A 16,628-nucleotide genomic window follows, 5' to 3' on the forward strand; every position below is an offset into this window, starting at 1 on the left:
GCTTGCAGTTGCATACAAAGAAGAGCAGCGCACACTGAGCATCCCCCTTATCACACTGTACCACATTTTACGTATCTCGTAGTAAGATGTTTTGTTTCTACGGTTTCAGCCTTGGTGTTTTAGAAGATTAATAGACTTAGCAGCCCTGTTTATTAAGCTTAGTGATGATAACAACGTAATAAGTCATGAGACAGTCACGGATCATCTGGCAAAGCACAATAGGCCTTGGGGTTGAACTTAGAGCAGGTATTTTTTGGAAAGAAGACTAAAATGTTGCAGACCCTGTAAATAACACTTCCTGACTTGGGTGGGTGGCTCTTTGTGAGCTCACACTTGCATGGGGAGCACGATGGCACATGTGTGTGCGCTCTGCAGCCACCGCACGCCGAGACAGAGCAGTGCTGGAGCTGTGCGTGCCCGCTGCTGGGCACCACGGGCGTGAAGCACAGCACGGCACAGCACCGCTCCCTGCGCAGCCCCCGTGGGCTCGCCGTGCCGGCAGGGCCAGCGGCAGCAGCAGGAGCGGGGCCGGGGCCTCTGCAGCCCCATCCGCACGGCTGCTGGCTGGGGCTGTGCTGCGCCGTGCTGTGCTGTGCTGTGCTGTGCTGTGCTGTGCTGCCGCCAGGGCCGGCCTGGCTCCGGAGGCTGAGTAAGGGCTTGGGAACCCAGTCCGGCTTTGGGCTGCGGGCCCAGTCCTTCCAGAGAAGTTAATGGGAATCGTTCCTTCTAAAAAAGGCAGAGCGGCCGCGGCTCGCCCGCACAGCCCAGCCCTGCGGGATGGTGGGCCGGGGGCAGTGCCGGGAGCAGGGCTCCTCACCGGGGTGGGCTTCCCCCGCTGGGGGCAGCTGCTGTCGGAGAGGGCAGAGCTCGCTGCACTAATAGGGTCGAGGCACATCCGAGGTCTCTAATCCCTCCTTACCCGTGCGGACCGAGGAGTCTGCCAGGCTGTGGCAGCTCGGTGGAGCAGGCACATCTGTCAGGTTTTCCAAGCAGGTTGCCAAGCTGAAGGCAACCGTAATTAGGCCTGGATTCACTGGAGAAAAAGAAAACAAACCAGAAACAAATAAACCCAACCAAACAAGCAGCAGATGCACCACGTGTCTGTGTGAGTGCACGTGCCCGAGCGCTGGGGTGCAGGCGTGTGCCTGGGTTTGCCCGCACAGAGGCGGCCCGATGGCCCCGGAGGTGCCCTTCCTCTGCGTGCCCTTCCTCTCCCTCCTGCTGCGGCGGTGCCGTGCCCTCTGCTCTCTGTGCCAGGGAGCTCCTGCCAGCCCCGCGGGCTGAGAAACACGGCCTGGCTTACTCAGGAGAAACAAACTGGTAGTTTGTTTTTTCTGTGACTCTCAGAAACTGGGGAAAAAAAAAATCCAAACAAAACTTGCCTCTTGCCGTGTTTGGAAGCTTCGTTAGTGCCTGAACGGGGGCTTTGTCTCGGGGTGTGTGCCTTTGTTTTGAAGTGCGATCCTTTCTATATGTGGCTCTATGTGGGAACCCTTCGGTGCTCGGTACGTAGGCAGAACTTAAAATGACTTTGAGGCTTCTTCCCAGGCAGTGCAAAAGAAAAGGTAGTGAATCAGTGATATTAATAATGCAATTATGTGCTCCTCAGCCTTTGATGTGTAACAGTTAAAAATGTTCTTCTGGGGGTGCAGACACTTGCTTTTATGGCTTAGCTCTGCCAGCTGCTTAGAAGAAAGCCCCCGGAAGCGTATCTTGCTGTTTATCAGCATTTTACTGAGCCCCTGTATTTATTTGTGCCAATCTATTCCATAAATTAACCTTTATGATGTGATTTTTTGCGGAAAGTAGGCACAGCTCTGCTCCTTTCTTCTAATTAAATACAGCTAATGGTGGCGTCTTGAGCGCAGTAGCTTGAACTTCTTTCACTCATTTTTCTGCATGACTGACAGAATTATTGCTTTGGGGTTTTTGTTTTGTTTTCTACAACTTGTAAGCACTCTGTCTTTTGTCACAGTAAGTGTAGAAATTACTTCATTTTCCTTAAATCTTTTCAGAAGCTCTGTTCAAATATTCTGTTTTTTTATGACTAGGATTTTTAACTTTCATGCTCACTATTTTTAAATGAGTTTGTAAAGGTAAGAGTGAGAATTCAGGGAAAGCAGTGATCTTTGTGAGCTTTTTTCAAGGCGCCTCGCTGCGTGGTTCAACGTCGGTAGCTTGCGCAGGTGTTGCTGCAAGAGGAGGTAAGCTGAGATGCTGAGCAGAGGGCAGAGAGGAATCTTCCACGTGGGAAATACGAGGGGAAAGCTGATAAAAATAGCGGAGGCAGACAGTTCTGATGGATGTTTGGGGCATTATGCAAGCCTCTAAAATTGCCACGCAGCACGAGGAACGTTAATTGGAACATGGCCGGAGGGCTCGCGGGCTTCAGTGCGGGATCTCCGGGTGCTTTCTGCCCCGCAGGCTGCAGGCTCGCTCGGTGCTGGCAGCGGGCCCTGTGCCACGCCGCCTGCCCCGGGACGGGACGGGCTCTGGGGGCAGCGAGTGCTCAGCGTAGGGCTTGGCCATCTTAAATAGCATGGCCCCAGAGCCACTGCACTTCTTGCCCAGAGTAAAGCGTAGTCACACAGTTCTGATTGCTCCTTTTTGCTGTTGTTGACTAATTTGGAGCTTTTACGTGATACCTGGAGGCACACGGTTACCTGGCTTGCCTGAGACTGTTCAGATGTTGAACTGAATCACAACAAGTGTCCCTGTGCTCCTGGGCACTGTGTTTTCGCTATGCTAGAATACGCCTGCTACAAATTAAATGTAAGGCCAGAATGTATTCAAAATAGGGTGCTCTCTGCTTTCTGCGCAGGGTTTCGTTGGACAGGGACAGGCTGGAGTGCTGCCGGTGCTGCCTCTGACCTCGCAGCAGGTGCGGGAGCAGCCCCAGCACTGCGGCCACCCCGCGACCCACGCTGACACGGCATGGGCTGCTGCAGGCTGCCCTGCCCCGGGTGCCTGGAGGGGCGAGGGGCATCCCTTTCTGTTTGCCCTCGAGCAGGATGCACAGCGAGGCCGGGCACAGTGCTGGGGCCGCTGGATGCTCACAGACGGCACGTGGCAGGCACTGGGCTGGTGGGACGCGGTGTGGGGAGCTCTCAGCTGTGCCTGTCCCCCACGGGGAGCAGTGGAGCCGTGCTGTGCCCTGCAGCGGGGAGCAGCGGCATGGCGCCGCGGGGAGGTGGCACGAGGAGCGTTCTCCATGCCTGGTAATTGAGCTCAGATTTGATCTCGCTAATTAATCTGGCGTGTGCAAGGATCTGAGGGTTGCACCCAGGCTCCTGGTTTGTGGTTGATGCCGTGACAAAGTGACCGGCAAGCGCGAGGGAAGGGTGGGCAGGGGAGCGGAGCTGAGCAGGGAGGCTCGCAGGCTGCAGGGTGAAACGGCCACGTCAGCACCCAGCCTGGGGCCGTGTCCCTCGGGTGCTCCCCAGGTTGGTGGCCGCGCTGTGCCCGCTGCTGGCAGGCGGCTGTGCTGCCGTGGGAAGGGCGGTGACCAGCGGTACAGGTTTGGTGCTGAACCCAGCAACCTTCCCGAGGTTACGTGCAGCTTTGGGGTAGAGCCTGGGCTGCAGTGGGGTGCCAACGCGCTCTCCTTTGCGCTGAAGTAGCCGGAGAGGCCTCGAGGCCGGGTGCCTGCATCTCGCGCAGTGACAATGCCTGCAGGTCACTTGTCCTCCCTGAAAGCACCAGCATCAGCTGAATCGCTGTTAGAGGCAGCGGTCGCTTCCCTTGCTGAGTCACGGACAGGCTGTATTTCTGCAGGAGTTCCTGTGGATGTTAGTACCCACGTCCCGGATTTACGCGTGTCTCGTGCCGAACACGTGTGCGTACCCCTGTGCTGGTGCAGGTCGCTGCCCATGTGGAAGGCGTTGTACACGGTGTCATTCCGTGTCGTAATTCCACCGCTGTTACCAAAACCTCCCGGTTCTGAGCCTCAGCTGTGGGAGCTGTGTCCCAAGGCTCCTCACACGGCCGTGCTCTTGAGGAAAGCGCCGCAAAATGCTGCTTGCTGCACACTCTTGTTAACATCGGCTGTGCAACCAGCGGGCACCTCCGTCCCCGTCCCATTGAGGAGTAACAGGTGATTAACAAATCAGGCACTTGTGTGAGCTAGGGGAGAGAGAAGAAACCTTTTTTACTTGAAACGGGGCAGCCGTACCCATCACGCTCCTGCCCCAGGCGTGCAGGAGCCCCCGCTGCGTGGAGGGGCATCCCGCTGGGCCCCACAGCCCGTGGCGCGTGTCCGTTTGCAGCTCATCAAACAGGGCGGCCTCAGCGTGCAGGGGGCTGATTAATGAGGAACCTCGCTACTTTTGGAGAGCGCGTCGGGTTCTGGGTTGTGGTAGCAGAAAGAGCTGTTGGTTCTTACAACTTCTGGGTGTTTCGTTTCTGGTGAATAAAAGAGCTTTTTGTTATTTCAATTGAAAAATACTTCTCAGAGATTTAAGGCAAATCACTGGGTTACTTCTGTTCTCAAAGATACAAGCTTCTTGTTAGACTCGCTTGGGAAATGGCCCTTATTCCGTGGTTTAATTTCCCCTGTAATTCCCAGGAAAATACGTGACTGCCCATTTGTACCATATATTATGTAAATGTTATGGTAAAAGAATTATCATATGGCTATGGTTTTACTACCAGGAACAGCAGCTGCAATTTTAATGCTGCGATGGGTACGTGAGTGCGTCGCAGCACATCAATCAATAGCAGAATGGATTAAAAGCAGCGCAGTCCTTCCTGCCATTTTGTGTCTCTGGCCTACGAGCTGAGAGCAGGGCAGCAGCTAATGTGCACATCTTGCTGGGCTAGAGGCAGACACTGACCTTTGCCTATTCCCGGTTATTAATACCCATCCATTTAATGCTCTCAGGTAATGTGAAGTACTGCCAGCTTCGAGAAGGGGTTTGATACATGCAATAGATCAAAAAAAAAAAAAGGGAAGAGGGAAAAAAATGTCAATTGGCGTGTTTCTTTAGTTTGAAGCCTTTCAGTTGCAGTAACAGTGGCTAATTCGTAACCTTGCTTTCTTTAAGGAAAATGGAGTTTGTGTAATTTGCAGTATAGCTTTCTGACTCGGAAATAGCATTACTCTAAAGTAAGGACTGGGCTGTGGGATTTGAACGCCAGTGCTGGAGTGGCCTGGCTGCTGTTGGGAGTCGCTTCAGTTTGGTTAGGGACACAAAGCTTGGAGAACTGAGCTCAGGAAGGTGCCTTGTTGCTGCCCAAGGTGGTAGCGCGCGTGCATTTAGGGTACACACTCCATGACATTGCCTCTTTCCTTGCTATTTATCCAAATTTTATGAACCGAGTGTGCTTGGACGCCTGAACTTCCAATGTGATGTCACACTGAGGTGTTTCTGCTAAGGCGGTTTCAGAGGCTGTGCAGCGTGCTCGAGACAAACACGATGAGGAGCTGCCTGAGAAGCCCACTGAAGGCAGTGGGAGGTGGCACTGCCTTCCCCAGCTACTCCGTCAGAGCCGAAACAGCACAGAAATAGCCTCTAAACGCTGCTGGTACTACTACTACCCAAACTACGTGTATTATGCAAAATATCTGGGTCACAGAAGTAACGCTGGCAGATTTTTCACAGATCTGGTGCGGGGCTTGCTTTGTAGTTGAACGCTAACGCGTGCCTGTGGGCTTGCTGGGCTCTGTCACGGGGTGCTGGGCAGGGGGGAGCTGTGAGGACCCTTGGGGCAGCCCCGCAGCGGGGCACTGTGCTCCGTGGCCCCTCCGTGCCGCTGCCTCGCACACCGCTTTGCCCGGCAGCACTCGGAGTCCCGGGCCGAGAGGGGTCTCCCTGCTTCCCGCACGCGGAGCGGCCAGCGCAGCTCCTCGGTGAGAGCGCGAGACAGATTCGGTTTGCTCAGCAGCAGAGATTACGAGAGGCTATTTCTCTGTAACCTACCCTTCGCTGTTACCGGCCAGGCTGTTAATTAGCTCATTGTTTCGGCTTAATTTTGTGACAGCGCTATAATTACGTCTCTGGGTTCTGCCGTGGAGTAATTGCTGTGTCCTTTCCAAATTTATGTTGAGATATGTTATTGGTAAACTTTACATTTGGCAGAGGTGTTTTGCAAATACTCTAAGGCAGTCGGTAATTTTTGTATTTCTTTATTTAAAAGACAGCTATTTGGCAATTTTGAGCTTTGAGATTGTCCTGTCAGTGTAAATAGAATATTGATTTTATTCCATTTCCTATCTCATTAGAGTCATTGTCATGAGGATGGATTCATGTTGTGTAATTATCTGCTCTTGCTGACAGTTCCCATGTCATTGAGACTGGCTTTTGCAGCTTCCACTTTCTGTGAGCATAAAAATAGCATTCTTCAGTGCCGTGTTCTTCTTTATTGTCGTGCTCTCTGACTGTCCAGCTTTATACATCTTGCTCTGGGAGACGTGTGTGAATTGAGATAGAGAAGGCAGGGACGTCCAGCAAGCCCAGTTACAGGAAGAGTCAAAACAATGGCTCTTGGGGAGCGATTTCCATTCCGCGCTCAGATGCCTTGCGTCTGTGTCAGGGGCTGTAGCGAGGAGGAGGAACACGCCATTAACCCAGCTGCACAGCGCTTCTTCATGGCGAGAGCGGGAAGTAATAAAAACCGAGCATATTGAACCAGAACTCGGACACCCTGATCAGGTGGCCCTTCTCGGGGTAGTTTCACTTTCCTGGGTGTTTTCAAGTAACGTTGTCATTAATTTGTGAAGCTGTTTCTGAATCATTTTCAGTGACCCTGCTGAGCAGGCAGCAAAGTCACCTCTGTTACTCCCTGAAGGAATGACTGCTTGGTGCTACTGCTCTCTGCATCTGCTTTGTGTGTTCTGAGAATCATCCTTAATCCACTTTCAATGTTTCTAACTTAGTTTTCCTCAGTTGTATCTGGTTCTGTGTCCGTTTGCATTCCCAGCAATCAGTGAATACAAAGTTACGCTGTGGCCAAATCAATGTTGCAGCAGTTCCAAGACAAGTAGGAAAAAAAAAACCAAACCTTTAGTATGGAATGGGCTGGTAGGTAGATTCTGGAAACTGCCAGCCCCCAGATAAACCGCAAATAAATTAAAAAACGAAACAAACCGTTCAGCCCCTCTCACCTACAGTCCCCCCCCTGGCTCTGTTGCAGTGTCTCCGAGCTGCTCGGGGACACCCCAGGAGCGGCCCCGGCTGTTGGTGCTGGCCTTGTGCACACCTGGGTGTCCTGGTGGGGTCTGGGGCTCGCTGGAGCCTCCCTCATCGGCTCGGGACGGGGCTTGTGGGGACCAGGGAGGGTTCTGTGACCTCCTCTGGCCTGCAGCGGGTCGGTTCCTGCAGGAGGGCTGTGTTAGGGCTGACAGCTCTGGGTCTGTCTGAGGGGTAAATCCCAACCCCGCTGCTCTGCGGGCCCTGCTGACAGCCCCCCCCCGGGAACGGGGGGCAGCACATCGGGGCGGGAGGGGCGGGGTGCAGCCGTCCCGAGGCGCCCCTTTTCACCCCTTTTCACCCCTTTTCACCCCTTTTCACCCCCTTTCCCCCCCCCCCGTTGGCTGGGTGGGAGCTGCGGCTTCTCCCCGTGCAGCTTCGCAGCCGCCTGGGGCGGGACGGGGCGGGCGCGGGGCCGTGACGGGCAGCCCCAGGTGGCGGGGAGGGGCTGGGGGGGGGCCGGGGGGGGGCTGCGGGTCCCGGGGGGCTGCGGGGGGGGCGGCTCCGGTGGGGGCGGTGCCCGCGGGGCCGCCCCGGGCCGTGCCCCCCCCCCTGCCCCCCCCCCTCCCGGCCGGGCCGCCTGAGGCAGCGCCGAGCGGCGGCGAGCGTCTGACAGGCGCGACCTCGCATAAGACGGCGGCCGCCATTGGCTCGCCGCCCGGCGTCCCGCTGCAAGGCGCACGGCGATTGGTTGCGGGGCGCGGCGCGGGGCGCTGTGTAACGTGTCTGTTCTCTCCGCAGGTCGGCACCGGGCTGCCCCCGACGGCCGCGCCGCTGCTGGGCCCCGCTGCTCGAGCGGCCGCCGCCGCCGCTTTTTGCCTTGCTTGCTGCCCGCCGCACCGCCACGACCGCCGCTAGCCCCGGCGCCCCCGGCCTCCTCGCAGCTCCCCCCCCCCGGCCGCGCAGAGCCGCCAGGTCTACCCGCGCCCGGCCCGCGGCCGCCCCCGGCCCGGCGCCCATGGGTGCCTGAGGGGGCCCCGCGCCGGCCCCGGCTCCCGGCGCCTCGCCCATGAGCGGCCCCGAGCCCTGAAGAGCCGGCGGATCGCGGCAGGGAGCGGGGGGGGCGCCTCCGCCCTGCCGGCCCCTGGGCTCGGCCGCCCGCCCGCCGCTTCTCCCGGAGAGCTTTAAGGCCCCGTAAGGCCCAAAGATGGCTGTGAGCGTCACGCCGATCCGGGACACAAAATGGCTCACGCTGGAGGTGTGTAGGGAGTTCCAGAGAGGGACTTGCTCACGGCCAGACACGGAATGTAAATTTGCACACCCATCGAAAAGCTGCCAAGTTGAAAACGGACGCGTAATCGCCTGCTTTGATTCATTGAAAGTGAGTAACTCTTCATTATTTCCAAGGACGTACGGTTACCACAGCGGCGGCAGCCACAGAAACCCCGGAGCCCGAAAGGGAGACGCTGCTGCCTGCCGGCCCTTCTGCTGCTCTGATTTGTGTCCATGCTCGCTGTTCTGCTCTGCTCTTTTCCTCGGGGGAAGGGGAAGGGATAACGGGGGGAATGAGGGGAAGATGAGCCTCGCGGGGCTGGAACCGTCCAGCACGGCTGCAGCTCCTGGTCCTTTGGCTCCAAATGATTCCCTGCGTGTAGATAGAATAAAGGGCATTTCACGTAGAAACAGCTAAGTCACTGTGAGGATTCTTTGTTTTTAATAGCACAGACCACGTAAGCAATATGATGATTAGTTTCCACCCTGTAACTGCAAGTGGGTTGGTGGTGTCCCCGCACAGGGGGAGTGAACCTTGGAGAAGTGTTTTCCATCTCGCGTTGTTTGGGTGCCCCTGAACGCTGTGGTTGTGTTCCTGTGCTCGGGGCTCTGTGGTTGGCCTTTCCCTGCTGCAAACGCACAGCTTTCAGGGAGGGAGAGCTCCCCACAGCAGGCAAGGTGCCTCCAGACAGGCTACAGAATGGGCACAGGGTGCTGGCAGCCTTGCTGTGCTTTTTGGGGCTGCCTCTGAGCTGGGCCCTCTCCGTGTGGGGCTGTGGTTTCAGCGATAGGTGCTGAACGTGTGGGTTTCCAGCTCCTTCTCTTTGGTTTTTACAACTTAAATTACACTAGCGTCTAAAATACCTGTGCCACAAACAGTACCTCAATTCAGTAGGGTCACTGAAATCAAAAGCTGGGAAACAAGGGTGTCAGTGTCGTCCTGCAGCACGATCTCTTCTTGGGATGAGTCCTGGGAAGCGGAGCCAGCCACAGAGCGGGGGATTGCTGAGCGTGCTGAGGGGGAGCTGTGCACGGCAGCGAGCTCTGCAGGTTGCTGGTGCAGGCAGGAGGCGGGCTGTAGGGGGTTTGTGGGGATCCTGCTGCGCTCTGCCTTCAGACACGCGTGTTGCTGAGCTCTGGATGGAAGGAAGGCCAACCCTCAGAGCGTCCCCAGCCCCACCGCCCGGCCTGTGTCAGCGCACGGCAGTGAGAAGCTTTCGTTAATGTACTTCTGATTTTTTTATTTTTAAAATGACAGCAATTACAATGCACAGGAGGAAATAAAAAACATTATAAAGCCTGGAGCTGCAGCGCTGGTGTGTGCTGGGAGTTAGCAGAGGGCACGGCGCGGGGCAGAGCCGGTGGCATCACACCGGCTGCTGGTGGTGCTGGGCACGGGCGCAGCATGGGGGGCACGAGGGCAGTTGTGGCACAGGGCGTGCAGCCCGGCACTGCCGCTGCTGCTCCGCACAAGGCAGACTCACCGCCACCAGGACACCAGCATTATGGCCATGGGCATCCCGTCAGCAGCGGGACAGCGCCTGCCTTCGCTGTAGGACAGCGTCCTGGAGCTACCGAGGCGTCAGAAACCAGCGCCTGGAGGAGCCCTTCCCATCAGCGGGGTTCTGTTTCCATCCTCTGAAGGAAGGAGGTAATTATCACCTCTGCAAGGAGCTGCGAGGCCTGTGGCTACAGCTGTAGGGAATAGCCGGCGTTGTTGCAGGGCTTCGGAGTGCCCGTGGCAGGCTCCGGCACCACCTGAAGTCAGCACAGCTGCTGGGCTGGGGGCCGGGGCCATATCTAACATCACACACACAGCGCTCAGCAGGGGCCTGCGTTGGGCTGGGGGCTTCCTCCCCGTGCCGTGGGTCCCGGCGGGGGAGTGCGGCCTCCTTCCTGCCTGCTGCTGTCCTCTAGTGAAGGAGCCTGCCTGTGGGGTGAGTCCCTTCGATAAAGGGCAGCGGGAGCGTGTCGGTGCAGGCTCCTGTCCTGGCCGGGCGGTCGCTGTTTTGTTTTTGTTTCAGGTTTTTGCGTGCGCTAAGCTAAACAAGTGGGGAAAGCATAACAAAGTAACGGCTGCTATCACAAACACGAGATGTTATGCAAAAACAACTCAGGAAAGTGTTGTACCGGATTTATCTCCGCTCTGAGAGGTCAATGAGTCGTTTACCAAGAGATAGGAGGCTTTTGATGCGGACACGTGGAGGCAGTTTGTGCTGTTCCCTGAGAGGCAAACCTTTACTAAGGATGCACCCAGAAGCTACCATCCCACTGAACTGATTTCCCGGGGATGTGCCTGCTGGCAGTGTTGGCACTGACTGGCTGCTCTTGCATGGTGCCCAGGCACAGCCAGGTTTTAGTCGCTGCGATTTTCCTTACGAGCCCTTGGCACCCCGGGGAACGGCCTGGTGTGCCCGCAGAGCGGTCAGCCTGGGGCCGCTGCCTTTGCTTGTCATTTCGCAGGGAAGAAAGAAAAGAGGGAAATGAGCAGGGGTTGCAGATGGCAGCCCAGGCCATGGGTGAGGGGGGCACCTCATCTGGAGCCGCTAGGGCTGTGGTGTCCATGCGGGAGGGCTGCTGGGCTCTGCAGCACGGCACCGGCCTGCGCTGCGGTCTGAGCAGCCCCCGTCCTCCTGCAGTGAGTCCCTGCCTCGGGTCAGGCCTGGGGACACCGCGGGGCTACTCAGGGCTCTGTGCTGACCAGTGTCAGTGTGTGTGCCATAATCTCACCTGCGGGTAATTTTAGGGGGGGTTGAAGACACAAACGATGATGCAGTGTGTTCGAATTGTCAGCTAAAGCTGGGTCAGCCTTAGCTGTGGCTTGCATTATTTAAATTTATCCGATTTTCTTCCTAAATTTGGATGCCTAAAAGTCTGTCAAACTGTCTGCAGCAGAAGTAAGCTATCGAGTTCCTAAGTCAGGAAACTGACTTAGGAACAGAAATTGTTTTGAGCATAATATTAAAACATTGATTTTTTTTTAATTTTTCTTGGAAAAAAAAAATGCCTAAGCAGGATTCATTTCTGAAGCTCCATTAACTTCATCAGATGCTCCGATGGCTGAGTCACCTGCCGCTTCCTGGGCACCGCGAGGCAGATGCCCCGACATGGGGGGATGGATGGAGGGATGGATGGCAGGGCTGGGGGGGCTGCGCGTGCACTGAGGACACCCATGCGAGCAGGATGCCGTTTCTCTGCACACCGCGTCCTTCGGTTGCCTCGCTGCCTTTTGTACCTATATTTTTGAAATTGTAAACGCACCGAGGAAAGAGGAGGGAGTAGGAGGGATGTGGGCTCAGGCTGCTTTCTGTCGCTGCCGTGTCCAGTGCTGCTGCTGGCAGGCACTTCCCCAGCACCCGCGGTGTGCTTCCTGCACGGGCTGCTCACAGAGCTCCACGAGCTCCCAGGGGCCCCGCTGAGCTCTGCAGTTTGGCCTGAGCCCCCCTCCTCTGCTCGGGGCTGGTGTGTGCTCTGCGCACTGACACTTTGGGTACCTTGTCGTTCCCCTGGGCTTGCGCTGCTGCTGGGCTGCTACTGCCCATTACTTGGGTGTCCCGCTGCAATGCAGGAGCCCGATCCTCCTCTGCCTTCAGCACAGAAGCCATGAACGCTGTGTCTCGCTGCGTTTGTGAAACCCAGAAAAAGCCCCGAGCCCCAGGTTGAGGTGTGCCCACTGAGCAGGGCAGTGGGAAGCTCTGGTGCCTCCTACCTGTCCCACTGATACCTGTTAGGATGTCAGTGCTTTGCTGCCTGCTGCAGGAGTTGCTTTTCCAAAAGGAAACTCCTGAATTCTTCTCATAGTGACACTTCACTTTTTATCGAGTAGCCTTAAAAATATATAAAGGTGTTATAATTACAGCTGAACCTGGTGAGTGCCTTACTGCTGACGCCTCAGGGATGTTGTTGTTAATTGTTTAAATCTCTCTCCTTTGTCACTGCTTCAGAAAACAGGAATAAGTTTCTCACCCATCATTGACTGTTTTGTTATAGTTGCGTAAGGAAAAGGACCCCACTGATTGCAATGCAAAGAAAAGAAAACCACTGAACGCATTTCTCTAATAATGTTAGAATTGTTGGTAACGTTAGATTGTTGGCTCTACGTCACCTTTAATTAAGCAAGAAAAGAAATCCAGAAAATTGGTAAGAGAGCGTGCTGGCAGGGGACTCCAGCAACGTGTCCTGCCCATGGTGTGCCGCAGCACCCAGCCTGCGGGGTGGGCCTGGGCACGAGGGAAACACGGGGGGTTCCCGGGGAGCTGATAAAGCAGTAACCCCTGGAAAAGAGGAGGAAAAGCAGTGCAAAGTGGTCCGATTCCTCAGTCAGATCTGATTTGCCGTATCGGCTGTAGCTGCATAGGTTTTTCTCCTCCAGCCTGCCAGCGGGCTGAGCTCCAGCAGCGGAAGCGAAGGGGCACACGGGCTGGGAAGGTGGTGGGGCCGTGGGGCTGGGCAGCAAGTGGCCCTCTGAAAACAAGGAGTCGGAACTGCGTGTTCCTCTGGGGGCACAGAAATGGCATTTCAGAGTCTTATCGGATATCCAAACAGGAGTTGTGCCTCGCTAAGGTGTGCAGAGTTCAAATTACAGCTTAAGCTCTGCGCCTGCAGGAAGAAATCAAAAAAGAATTAAAGCAAACTGACAGGATTGCATTGCAACACTGCAGCTGTCAGAGCCTGCGTGCCCGTGCCAGGGCGGGCTCCTCTTGGGTATGGCCGGGGCTGCTGCTCCGCGCACCATGAGGAGTTTCTGAACTGATTTGCAGGGAAAACTTGAAGTGGCATAAAATAAGATAAGCTCACTTCCAAAATATTCAGTCATTTGTCCTACATCTTCAAATGAGCGATCGGAAGCCGCCTGCAAGGCCTCTGTCCGTTTTGGGATGACCGCAAGTCTCTGTTTCTCGGGTTTTCTGAATACAGCTGCCTGGTTGCCAAGGCTCGCCCTTAAACTTGCTGGAAGCAGCAGATTACATCCAGGACTGAATGATCACATCTGGTTTTTGACTTTGGAGAAGCTGCTGTTTATTCGCTGGGACTGCGTGGTGCTACTAGCCCAGCTGGCTGCCGGTTAGGAAATAAAACCCGCGTCTTTCTTAGAAATCTGCGCGGCGCTTCAGGGCTCGGAGCAGCGCCTGCAGCCGGAGCTGTCTGCCCGGGCCGGGACCAAGGCAGTTGCCTCGCCTTGCAGAGGGGATGCTGGGCTCGCTCGTGCTGCTCCGTGGGGAAGTGCTGGTGATGGGAAGGATCCTGCTCCAGGGCTGCTGAGGGAAGCGGGCGCTGCGTGAGGAAGGGGGCGGCTCTCAGGGGAGCGGAGCTGTCTGCCTTGGTGTGATTGCAGCGAGGTGGAGGGGAGCACTTCCAGGCTGACCCTGTGTAAGGCGGCTGTGGCAATGGGGTGAGGGCTGGCAGGAGGCCCCGGTGCTCACCTTCCCGGAGGAAATTTTAGAGGTTTCCCGGAGGAAATGTTTAAGGTTAAACAGGGAGGTTTCTGCATCACAGGAGCCTGGCAGGTTTTCGGCCACTTGTAGTAACGGTGCCTGGGGTGGGGAGCCGAAGCACCCTCACCTTGCACAGCTGCCTGTGCGGCCCTACAACACCCTTAGTGCCCTCCCCTCAATCAGTGGGGTGGCTGCTGGGCAGGTCGGGGGCCTTGGGCTTTGCTGGGAGCTCCGTGCACAGCGGGAGCCTGCGGAGCTGAGGCGAAGGGGAGCGTGGTGGCCGAGGGCTGCGTGCCTGCGTCTGCTGAGCTGGGTGTGCTGAGCAGGGGGGTGAGGGGCTTTAGGGCAGCTGCAGCATGCAGCGTGCTGGCTGCAGTGGTGCTTCCACCGGCAGGAAAGTGGGTAGGAAGGTGCTTCCATCTCCGGCTGGAAAAAGGGCAAAGCAAAGGAGGGGAATTAAAGGGAGGTGAGGGAGACAAACAGAGGAAAGGCAGAGCTCAGAGGGAAACAGTGCTGCTGCACAGCCTGACAGGCACTGCGGGAGAAGCGGCTGGGCACGGTGAGCAGGCAGGTGGGGAGGGAAAGGGAGAGTAAAGTGAGATGGAGAGGGGGATATTCAGGGAGCTTGAGACGGAGAAGGGGATATTCAGGGAGCTCGCTGGGCCCAGCAGCACGGAAGGGCTCTCACACAGCCCGAGGACACGTGTTTGGTCTCAGCCCCTAGCAGCTCTTTGCAAGACCGCGTTTGTAGCTGGGGACAAGCAGGGTTCTGCTGGGGCTTCACCTGTGTGAGCAGGGAGCAAACACACAGAAGGATTTTTAGTACTGGTGTGGAGGAGATGCGGCTGCTTCTGCCTTGCTGGGCGCCTGCCGTGTGCCTTAGCTGAGGCACCCAAAGTCCAAAGCGAGGCAGGGACTGGCTCCGGTATCGCAGGCTGGTCCTGAAGATTCTGGTAACGCCTCTCAGTTAGCACACGCACATCCCTGATGTGTTTCTGATGGTTTCAGGTGCGTGCTGCCCCAGTAAGGAGGCAATGAGGAAAGGAGTGCAGCGTGTGCTGAGGCTGTAAGGCTCGGAGCTGAGTTGTACCCGGCACTGCACAGCCAGACGCGCTGTCCCTGTACCCACACAGCGTCCCTACAGGGGCACGGCACACGCCCTGTGTTTTGTAGGTGCCTGTGGAAGCAGTGCAGGATGGCGCTGGCTGCCACTGATGTGAAGGGCTCCCGAAATGTGGGCAGGGCGATGCCAAACTGTTTGGAGGTGCGTTGGTGTGCGCGCTGCTGTCCGAGGGGAAACATCCCTGCAAGTACTTTATTGTTGACTTTGTGTGTTCCTCTCCCTTATTAAGTGCAGCGGTTTGAAAAATGGCTGAGCTTGCCATTAATCTAATTTATTCCATGTGACAATTTTTAAAAATTAATCTCTGTGGTGTAATTATGCTGTCAGGACGACTTGCTCAATTTTCTGCTTTATCCACCACAGATTCCAGTAACTTCCTAGAACCGAGATGCTCCTTTCCCGGCGGTTTTTCCTGCCCGCGTGTGGATGTGTTGCAGTGAAGCTGTTGTTTGTGGTGCCTTCCCCCGGGTTGCTGTGTGTGCAGGTGTTGCCTGCTGAGCCTGGCCTCGCTGCGCATCCCAGCAGCTGCACCCTGCTGCCCGCGGCCGCTCAGGTCTTGTCAGCCCGCTGGGTGTCTGTCGTGCCCCTGGGTCTGTGTAAAAAGGAGCCTTCAGGGGCATTCCAGCGGCTGGAAAGGCCGTCTGTGAATTGAGAAAGTCTGCTTTGTGCTTATACAAATTGAGAAACCATCGGTTGCTAAAAATACCCCGCGTTTAATCTGTGAGCCTTGCTCGGCGCTGCCGGGCGTCCCCGCGCTCTGGGCACAGCTGAAGGGCAGGTGTCCAGCGCCGTGCTGCTGCTGCTGGCCCAGGCGTTGATCCATTTAAATGACCCTTAATTAAATGTTACCAGGTGACTACCGAAGGTTTGTTTGGATTATCTGAGGAATTACTGCGCTCACCTTGCCCGTAACATCGCTGGAAAATGTTCTTGGCCCCCAGGAGCTGGGAAGTGCCGGGCAGAATGGGGCAGGCAGCAGCGCAGGGCCCGGGGCAGGGCCAGGAGGTGTCTGGGGCCTGCTGCAGGGCCGGGGCTGCTGACAGCGCCCAGGGGCAGGGTAGGGGCAGGCAGGGGCAGGCAGGGTGCCTGCCTCACCGCCTCGCTCCCTGGTCTCGCTGTGTCCCTGGAGGGAGGAGGAGGAGGAGGAGGAGGCCGATGCTTTCACCTCCGTGACTGCTATGGTCTCGCTCGTGCTGAACTTGGGGAAAACTGGCTTCTCGAGGGAGCCGATGTGCTGGGCTGCTGAATGTTGCTGGTTGTTTCTGTACTTCGGAAGGCTCCCACACATGGAAACATTTTAATTTCCCCACCAGCTACACGGCTCTCGCTTCAACCGAGAGCAGCTCGAGTCTCCAGGCCAGAGACGTGTTTTTGTGCTCTGCAGATGTTATCTGCTCAGCCTGTTTGCTCTCTCGTGCATAAGGGAGAGGTAATGGAACTGCTGAAATGTCTTAATAACGAACTTAAACTGCCATTAGCCAATGCCACTTCCTCCGGAGACATTGCCAGCCTCAGCCGGGTGCAGCCGAGCCGCAGCAGCGTGGCGCTGGGGAGCGGCACTGCTGGCACTGCCCGGTCCTTCACAGCGCCCTGCCGGGGGCTTGGGGCTGCACGGGGCCCCCCCAGCGGCACCCGAACCTCCTCACACCATGCCCGTGGGGCAGGCTGCCG

At 56.6% G+C, this 16,628-nt stretch overlaps 1 protein-coding gene across 15 annotated transcripts in view; it reads left to right on the forward strand.

The window, feature by feature from the left end:
* MBNL1 (muscleblind like splicing regulator 1) overlaps positions 1-16,628 on the forward strand; it is a 66,315-nt gene that overhangs the window by 12,863 nt on the left and 36,824 nt on the right. For 12 of the 15 annotated variants that reach the window (XM_068692443.1, XM_068692442.1, XM_068692441.1 and 9 more), the window contains exon 2: positions 7,929-8,508. The exons of the other annotated variants lie outside the window; for them this stretch is intronic. In XM_068692443.1, coding sequence (XP_068548544.1) covers positions 8,335-8,508 — 174 coding nt within the window. In that variant the 5' untranslated portion in view covers positions 7,929-8,334. The remainder of the gene's footprint in view (positions 1-7,928; positions 8,509-16,628) is intronic. 15 annotated transcript variants of the gene reach the window in all.

This window comes from Anas acuta, chromosome 9 (assembly GCF_963932015.1).
Source record: "Anas acuta chromosome 9, bAnaAcu1.1, whole genome shotgun sequence".
In the NCBI taxonomy this organism is placed as follows: Eukaryota; Metazoa; Chordata; class Aves; order Anseriformes; family Anatidae; genus Anas; species Anas acuta.